The following is a 9,377-nucleotide window of genomic DNA, read 5'->3' as shown; positions in this document are numbered from 1 at the left end:
TCAAAATGCAAATACAAACTGCCTGCAACTGACGAATGCATTCCAGAAAGTTCTTTTGTAATCTGTTTGGAACTTGGAACAGCAGTTTCCCTTAGAAGCAAGATTGTAAATGGCCTTTGGGTTCCCAGGCCAGGCACAGGAAATCTATTTATCTAATAATGCACTCATGGATAGGTTTACAACTGGACCTAGTCACCATTTACACTTTGTTTCTGTGGGAAAATGTGCTCTGAGTTCTAATTTGGGATTCCAGCAACAGATCTTCCCTCCTCTAAGGTCAAGAGGGATGGCAGAGATGGGTTGTGGGAAGGGGTCATTTGTTAACTCGGCATTTGCCTAAGAGACAGAATCTCTTTGCATCTCTGAGAAAGAAACCAATTCTCCAGGACAACCCTTCTCAGCTGCTTTTGAATGCTGGACCAGGTCACTTACTTGCCTGACTGTGACAGGGCTAACCTCAGGTCGGCATGGCCACCAGCATGTATCTCCTAGCAGCCCTATCGGTCAGTGGGGCAGCAACACAGGACACCAGCTCGGACATTTTCGATGGGAAAAACTGGAGACGTCATCAAGGGCAATGGAAGACACTCACCCACATAGCAATCCTGACTGTGGCTGGCCCCGCTCATGGGCAAGTGTTGGCTTGGGGGACCAATGTGAATGTTCCATGGCTGTGGGAGAGGGTCACGGAACTGAATTCCATATTCACTGGTGTTTTTCAAACCCAGAAAAAGATTTTTTTTTTAAAGTCCTGTTTTCTCTGCAGATGAGTGGCATGTTTGAAAACTGGCTGTACAAACTGGTGTCAGCCCTGCAGACAAGAGAGAAAGGAGCCAACATCGTGGTGGTGGACTGGCTCCCACTGGCTCACCAGCTTTACGTAGATGCGGTCAATAACACAAGGGGTGTGGGTCACAGCATCGCACAGATGCTCGACTGGCTTCAGGTAACAATGGGACTGAAGGGAATCATCTCCTTGTCTGAGAAGGATCTTGAATCCGAACCCTTTTAGGAAACAAAGATCAGATTATTACAGTGAACCGAGAATATCTTTAAGAATCAAATTTTTACTGAATTAAGTACCGCTTAAAATATTTTGGAAGCTGGAACTTTTAGAAAGCTTTCTAATTATTGATTCATTTCTGGATTTTTCCTGTTACTTTACTTGCAGGAAGAAAATTTGCCATCTGGGTCATTACTTGCTGATGCCTTCAGAAGCTTGTAATCTTTAAAACATTTTTAAAAATTAATTAATTTCGGCTGTGCTGGGTCTTCATCGCTGCACGCGCTTTCTCTAGTTGCAGAGAGCGGGGGCCAGTCTCCAGTTGCGGTGCACAGGCTTCTTATTGTGGTGGCTTCTCCTGTGAGGGCTTCCCTGATGGCTCAGTGGTAAAGAATCTGCCTGCGAGGCAGCAGACATGGGTTCGATCCCTGGGTGGGGAAGATCCCTCTGAGGAAGAAATGACTACCCACTCCAGTTTTATCGCCTGGGAAATCCCATGGACAGAGTGTCAGGTTTCAGCAGTTGCAGCACATGGGCTCAGTAGCTGCAGTTCCCAGACTCTAGAGCACAGGCTCAATAGTTGTGGCACATGGGTTTAGTGACTCCGAGGCATGCGGGATCTTCCCAGATCAGGGATGGAACCTGGGTCTCCTGCATTGGCAGGTGGAATCTTTACCATTGAGCCACCAGGGAAGCCCAAAAGCATGTAATCTTAAATACCTACTGATGTCTGCTCTTATTCTGAAGGGTGGCTGGGCTGAGGGTGGGGAGGGTTGGTTCAAACAAATGCAGCCTAATGCCTTGCATAAAACATATGTGGAAAACAGATCTTGAGGTCTTACATTTACTTTTATAGATTAATGATTTGCCCAGGCTCAGTGGACTTAATGGGAGGCAGGGGTACACTGGCAAAGTGACTCAATTATCTGGGCAATTCTAACCTGGCCTTCCTTTAGAAGCCCATAAATCTGATGAATTGTGGTAAAATTCTGGTCAGGATTCTCACATAGTCCTCAGTCCTCTGCCTAGGTTGCTTAGTTGAGCTTGGTTCCTGAGCCACGGGGTCAAATCCGCCCTCACCCTCATCACCCAGTACCTTCCCTGTCAAGGTCTGATGCTTCAACTCTGGGATCCCAGACAGGCTGGCGACGAGGAGATGGGCAGCTCCTGGGCCTAAGAGATGGGCAGGGAGCACCCTGCTGCAGACCGCGTCTGGCACTTGGTCTCCAGTGCGTCCGGTGGCTTTGACCTCTGCACTGCTACCCCTCCCCACCTCAGACACTGCTAGAAACGTGTAGGGGAAGGGCTCTCATGGCTCAGTTGGTAAAGAATCTGCCTGCAGTGCAGGAGACCCCAGTTTGATTCCTGGGTTGGGAAGATCTGATGGAGAAGTGATAGGCTACTCAATCCCGTATTCTTGGGCTTCCCTTGTGGCTCAGCTGTTAATCCGCCTGCAATGTGGGAGACCTGGGTTCGATCCCTGGGTCATTAACATCCCCTGGAGAAGGGAAAGGCTACCGACTCCAGTATTCTGGCCTGGAGAATTCCATGGACTGTATAGGCCATGGGGTCACAAAGAGTCTGACACGACTGAGCGACTATCACTTTCACTTTCAGGTATGCAGCTTCTAGTCACAGTCTGCACCCTGTCCCCGGTGCGGGGTGACTGAAGTGCCACCAAGCCCTTTCCACCTCCCCTTTCCTGGCTGTGTCCCATCCATGCTGCCCTGCCAGCACTACCAGCCACCTCTGGGCTCCCTGTCCCCTCCCCGACATGACTGACTGGTTGAATTGCTGGCCACCTGTGGGCTCAGGACCACGCTCCTCACTCCTTCCCTTCTGTGACTTCCTGCAGGGTAAGGAGGACTTTTCTCTCGGGAATGTTCACTTGATTGGCTACAGCCTCGGAGCTCACGTGGCTGGGTACGCGGGCAACTTCGTGAAAGGCACGGTGGGCAGAATCACGGGTAAGCGTGGCTCCTTCTCTCAGGGCTGCTCCCGGGGCTCCCTCTCAGAGCCCTTGGAAAACAGAACTTGTGCAGGACTTCAATATATGAAGCAGATGGAAGGATGTTCTGGTTAAAGCTGGGTATCTGTGGTTAGTGTTAAGTTTGTTATTTGAGCCTCCTCCTTCTCGGGAGGAATCTCTGGGTCCCCGAGCACCAGGGAGCATTCTTGGAAAACCACTGGTTTAGTGCAAAAGGTGAGGAAGCACCCAGACAGCTAAAGAGACTCAAGGGCAGCCCTGGGGTAAAGCCTGCCTGTAAGCTTCTGGCGCTCACTTTCAGTCTCTGCTGTCATGCTCCAGGAGCTCAAGGGAAGGAATGAGTAGTGTGGGTTGTGGTTTGAATTCTTCTCCGACTTCTATTTCATTCACCAACAGCCTCTTTCCAGTATTTGATTGGTGTTACTTATTAGTGATAAGGACCTGTTTAAAATGTGTGGTTAAACTTTGTCCTTAAAGAGACCTTTCTGATAGTGGTACCCAGGTTGCCAATAGAAAGTTGAATTTTCCATCTTATTGATTTTTTTTTTAAAGTGAAAGTGAGTTTATTTAGAGAGAGATACACACTCCATAGGCAGAATTGGTAATCTTCTGATGTGAGAAGTTTGATTGAAATATTTACATCATCTAGTGATTGGAGAAGGCAATGGCACCCTGCTCCAGTACTTTTGCCTGGAAGATCCCAGGGACGGAGGAGCCTGGAAGGCTGCAGTCCATGGGGTCGATGAGGGTCGGACACGACTGAGCGACTTCACTTTCACTTTTCACTTTCATGCATTGGAGAAGGAAATGGCAACCCACTCCAGTGTTCTTGCCTGGAGAATCCCAGGGATGCGCGAGCCTGGTGGGCTGCCGTCTATGGGGTCGCACAGAGTCGGACACGACTGAAGTGACTTAGCAGTAGCAGTAGTGATTGGGAAAAGTGGGAAGGACTCTTTCCCATTCAGGGGCCCCTGAAACAAACACAGAGCTTCCTCTAGGAGAAAGTCAGAGGCAAATTTGTTGCCCTGAATTTTTGTCCTCCTGCCAGCATTCTTTTGCTAGTTTTCCCTCCCTGCTTTGCGCACACCTCCAACACGTTAAGGGCCCAACTGGTCACCTAGAAGGAAAGAGTTAATCGTTTCCTTCCTGGTAATGTGTATTCATTTTGAAACAGGACTCAGGTAGAAGGGAGTCCTTAGCTAAAGAAAGTTGAGTAAAGGTAGAGTTTCAACAAGCCAGCGGGGTAGATTTGAAACTATATAGAGGGACTTCCCTGGTGGTCCAGCGGCTAAGACTGTACCCCATGCAGGGGGCATGGGTCCGATCCCTGGTCAGGGAACCAGATCCTGCATGCTGCAAGGAAGACCCGGTGCAGTCACATTTGTGAGGTTTAGTTGCCCTCCTCAAATCATTGTCCCCGGGCTTAAGTCTAATAAGTGCGCGCGTGTGCGTGCCCGCACACACACACACACACACACTCCTTTCGATCCAACTGTTTGATCCAGCATAACTTGGGAGCTTCACTTTTGTTTATCAAGTCAGCGGGGCCTGCACTGTCCAACGGGCAGTGTGGCCACACGTGACTACTCAGTAACCCCTGGCTGGAGCAAAGCCCATGGGCCTCGAGTGTCTCTGGGTTCTATTGTCTGCGCTCCTCCTCCTCGCCCCCAGGAGAAGCCGGGTGTTGTGGAGCTGGGCCGGCTGTGCGCAAAGGCAGCATACACAGTCCCTTCCAGGGCGCCAGGGCCAGTGTCCTTGGCAACGGAGACAGACGGCAGATCCTCCCTCTCCCTGTCTCTGAATCTGAAGTGGGATGGGGCTCGTTGGAGCCTTCCGGTTCCTTCCCGCTGCCTGTCTGGGTGGGAGCTGCTGAGATGCGGGCTTCTTGGGCAGAATGCTGATCAGTGCTCTGGGCCGTCTGCGGGGAGCGTGGGGGCCAGCTTGTCCAGAGCGCGGCCCCTTCTCTGCAGACTCTCCGCGGAGCGGGGCCCCGGGGCGAACATGACAAGAAGGAGTAGCCTCTGTCCAGTTGCCAGGCAGCACCTCAGGGGCGTTTGGCTGACCTGACGCATGTTGCTGTGCATGTCTGATGGGGGAGGCCTGTGCCCTCTCCTCACCCCTCAGACTTCCCATGGGCCTGGGAACTGGGCGGTCCTGACTGGCAAGAGGACCAGAGACGGCAGCTTGTATGGCGTCCAGAGGCCAGGGAGGCCACTGCGCAGAGGCCAGTAGGGGTCCTTAGCCTGGGCCTGCAGGGGGTACCTGAACCCCAGTCTTGCTTGGATCAGAGATCTGTGGACTTGGGGTCTGCTGGAGTTTTACCCTCTTAGGCTTCTGAGGGAATTCCCTGATCCACTAGGGAAGGGGTCATATGTTTCTAATTGTACTTACATTTCGTTACTTATAAAGAAAGAAGCAAGCAGATTTGTTCATTCAAGAACTAAGTGTCCACCCTGCAGGCTGCGGGCTAGATAGACCTAATGTCAAGTACTCAGTGTGTGACCGGTACTTTGTGCCATCTGTAAGCACACAGCATCCAGGCCAAAGAATTCTCTGGGCTTCATTTTACAGATGGAAACTAGGACTCAGGGCTTAAATCACAGGCCCGGTATTTAACACCCTGATAGCAGAGCTGGGTCCAGACCCAGGCCGTTGGACCTGCACCTCACCACTGGGCCATGCTGCTGGCCTCCTGCTGGGAGGGAAGTAGGAGCTGTGACAGTTTCCTGCCAGGCCAGGAGGCAGAGGCTTTCCTGGGTGTTGTGTGCGTGCACAAGAGTGTGTGTGCATACGCATGCAGGTGTGTATTCCATTTGCTGGACAGGACACCTTTGGGGGAGTCTGACTGAATGGAAGGAGGGGTGCTTCTCCATCCTCTCTTTCTGGACTGGATGCATTCACCCTCTCCTTCCTAGTTAAGTAAATTGTGCAAATTTCCTGTGGGGTTTGTGGGCCTTGGCTACGTGTCAGGCAGGGTCAGCCTGGGGAGGCGAAGGCTCAGCCTGCCAGCCAGCCGGCCTTTCGAGAAGCCCTGTCAGCCAGCGGCATTCCTCCGGCCCAGCTTGGTTTCCATGGCGCTGACTGTCTGGTGGAGACTTTTGTTCACTGATGCAAGAGCTCCCCTCTTATTGGCTGCAAAGCAAAATGCTTCTCTTCTTTCTTTTTTTCTTCAGGGCACATGGTGAGAGGCAGGGAGAGGCCACCTGTGTCAGTACTGGGTCCGCTCAGTTGCTAAAAAGAGTCATCGAGGGCTTCTCAGGGAGGCTACTGCTTTTGTGCTGTCTTTCTTTTAGGTCCTGCGCTAGAGGGGAGCCCCCAGGCAGCCTGGGCTCTCTTTCTGCCTCTGTCATTCATTCATTTTTCTAAACTTCTCTTGGAAACTATGTAGAGTTTCAGTTATTACCAGTTCTCATGAGTAGTGAGTTCCACAGGTTTGCTATCCACTCTGAACAACAGCTCTGCCTTTCGTTTCTCCTAAAATCACCCTCCACAAACCTCACTACGTCTTCCCAGTTCCAGTGCGCTGGGGTCTGGGGAACAGGGTTCTATTACCCATCTCCTACTTTCACAGCTCTATTCTCGGTCGTTTTCCTCCCTACCTTGCTGTTTCTAGATCCAGGCATCTGAGCCTCAGCACTGTTCACGTTTGGGGCCAGACAGCGCTTGTGTGGGAGCTGACCTGTGTATTGTAGGATGTTTATCGGCATCCTTGGCCTCTACTCACTAGATGCCAGCAGCTTCTTCTTGCCCTTTTCTCAACTGTGACAACCAAAGATGCCTCCAGACATGGCCAAATGTTGCCAGGGGTCCCCTTGGGAGCAAAACCCCTCCCAGTTGAGCACCATTGTTCTAGACTAAACAAACCTTTCCCAATGGCACACAATCTTTTCTTCGCTTTCTCTAGGTCCTCTCTCTCTCTCTCTGTGTATAGGGCAAACAAAGAACCTTCTAGGCTGGGATGAATTCAGCTCCCATAATTACTTGGTAATAGTAGCTAGTGTTTACACTGACAAGCACTTACTCTCTTAATATCGCACATGAACTATGTGAATTAAGACATTCAGATTTCATTTTCTAGATAGTACTGAAGCATGGGAGAAGTTTTTTCCCAAAATCTGGTCCACAGACCACTTAGTTTTAGGATCACCTGGGGAATAAGCCTTTCTTTCTGGTTCCACACCAGACCTACCAATCAGAATCTCTTGGAGGTCAGGGAATCTGCATTTTATGCTTTGCAAATTCTATTTTAGAATGGGTTTTATACTCATGTGCATATGTGCTAAGTCACCTCAATCATGTCTGACTCTTTGCAACCCTACAGACTGTGGCCCGCCAGGCTCCTCTGTCGTCGGCACTCTCCAGGCAAGAATACTGGAGTGGGTTGCTGTGCCCTCCTCCAGGAGATCTTCCCAACCCAGGGATTGAACCCATGTCTCTTACATCTCCTGCATTGGCATAGCACCACCTGGGAAACCCTTTATAGTCATGTAGTTCCCAGATATTATAAAAGATGGTGAAATTGTCTCTGTTGTTGCCACTATCTTCATGGTTACCTGCCCTACTCTCTCTCCCAACACACATACACACAGGAAATCTGGGACTTGTGTGTCCTTCCAGAGTTTTTCATAGTTACACAGTGGAACCTGAACTTGTAAGAAGCTCCCCACGGATATTTGTGCTGTTTTAAATGTGAGAACCAGGACTCTCTGCAGTGTTGCCTGTTTGATACAGAAGGGTTGCAGGCAAAGGGTTTTCTGCTTGCGCCTGCAGAAGAGAGGAATTCTGGAAGCCTGCAGATGCTCAGTATTTCTGGTGTACCGACTCTTGCCGTTCCACTCCTGGGCCTGACTCATAACTAACAGAAGAGAAAGAGGAAGCCCAGATGCAGATGGCTCAGTCTGGGGAGACTGAGTCTTCCCTCTCGAAGATACAGGTCGCTCGGTTATTCTGTCAAACTTTGGCTAAGATCAAGGCTGTGGAAGGCTCCCAGTGGCAGAGTAAATGGGAGGAATGGCTTAGTTTCAGCCAGCCCAAGTTCTTTCTAGAACTGCTTCGGTTCCGACAGTCTGTGGTTCCTTGGATCCACATGTCGGTTGAACCTCATGACCAGTTTATTGAGTCAGGTGGAGTCTTGAGAAGAAAGCCAGCATTCCTATACAGCAGGCACCACGCCGTGCAGGCTTCCCACGGTGCGGATGTCTTCATTCTGCGCTTGCAGACTCAGCTGTCTGCTGGGTCTCAGTGCCCCTGACACGCCCGTCTTGGCCCCCCCTTCTGCTGTAGGCTTGGATCCTGCGGGGCCCTTGTTTGAAGGGGCGGACGTCCACAGGAGGCTGTCTCCTGACGACGCGGACTTCGTGGATGTCCTGCACACCTACACGCGCTCCTTTGGCTTGAGCATCGGCATTCAGATGCCCGTGGGTCACATCGACATCTACCCCAACGGGGGTGACTTCCAGCCGGGCTGTGGACTCAACGATGTCTTGGGGTCGATTGCATATGGAAGTGAGTTCCTTAGTTTTTCTTTTGACTCAATTATTGCATCTCCTCCTGAATCAGCCTGAGCTATTATTGTTCCCAACAATATTCATTTCGTTATTCCCACTTCTCCCCACAGTGGCCCCTCAACACTGTTTATCCTATAGTTCATCATCCTGCAACAGTCTTCCTGTGGTCTCTGGTCTGCTGTCTTATGCTTTGAGGTCATAGTTATTATTGTTATTCTTTTGATAACAGAAGGAATACATTTTTGTTGGGGAAAAAAATCAAGCATTATAGAATTGCCTAAAGCAAGAAGTAAAAATACCCCCTCATTTCCCACACCCACTCTTATTTTTATTCTCCAGAGGTAGCCAATATAGATATTTTGTGTGTATCCTTCCAGGCCTTTTGCTTTGAAGATTTATTTGTGTGTGTGTGTGTGTGCGCGCGCGCGTGTGGTACTTTTCAAGATCACATTGTCCTGCAGCTTTGCCTTTTCAGTCCTAATATACATTGTGGATGTTCTTAGACATCAGAGTACATAGATCTATTTACCTTTTTCCTTTTTAAAGGTCGTGTAATATTCTTTAGCATGGATGCACCATAATTTAATTTTTTGTAACATTTTAAAGAAGTAAAATCGGAACTGACTACTGGCTGGATCTGTCTCCCTCCTTTTCATTCCCCCCTTTTATCCCTCTGGCCACCTCTGTCTTCTTCCTCCTTCTTCTCTTCTCTGTATAACTCCGTGAACATCTCTGAGTGGTCCAGTTGTGGAGTGCACATAAGGAAGTGACTACTGGCTACCCCACTCTCTCCACTATTGATTCCACCTCATCTCATTTGGGTCACCTCTAACTCCCTCCTCCCTCTTCTCTTCTCCATATAAACGCTGTGAACCTCTCT

The 9,377-nt window shown here is 50.0% G+C and overlaps 1 protein-coding gene across 2 annotated transcripts in view; it reads left to right on the top strand.

The window, feature by feature from the left end:
- LIPG (lipase, endothelial) overlaps positions 1-9,377 on the top strand; it is a 35,567-nt gene that overhangs the window by 7,830 nt on the left and 18,360 nt on the right. For both annotated transcript variants that reach the window (XM_010849819.1, XM_010849818.1), the window contains exons 3-5: positions 767-946; positions 2,859-2,970; positions 8,274-8,495. In XM_010849819.1, coding sequence (XP_010848121.1) covers positions 767-946; positions 2,859-2,970; positions 8,274-8,495 — 514 coding nt within the window. The remainder of the gene's footprint in view (positions 1-766; positions 947-2,858; positions 2,971-8,273; positions 8,496-9,377) is intronic.

Source organism: Bison bison, unplaced genomic scaffold (assembly GCF_000754665.1).
Source record: "Bison bison bison isolate TAMUID 2011002044 unplaced genomic scaffold, Bison_UMD1.0 scf7180017864287, whole genome shotgun sequence".
Classification (NCBI taxonomy): domain Eukaryota; kingdom Metazoa; phylum Chordata; class Mammalia; order Artiodactyla; family Bovidae; genus Bison; species Bison bison.
The sequence above is the reverse complement of the archived record's forward strand: the minus strand, read 5'-3'. Positions and strand labels throughout refer to the sequence as shown.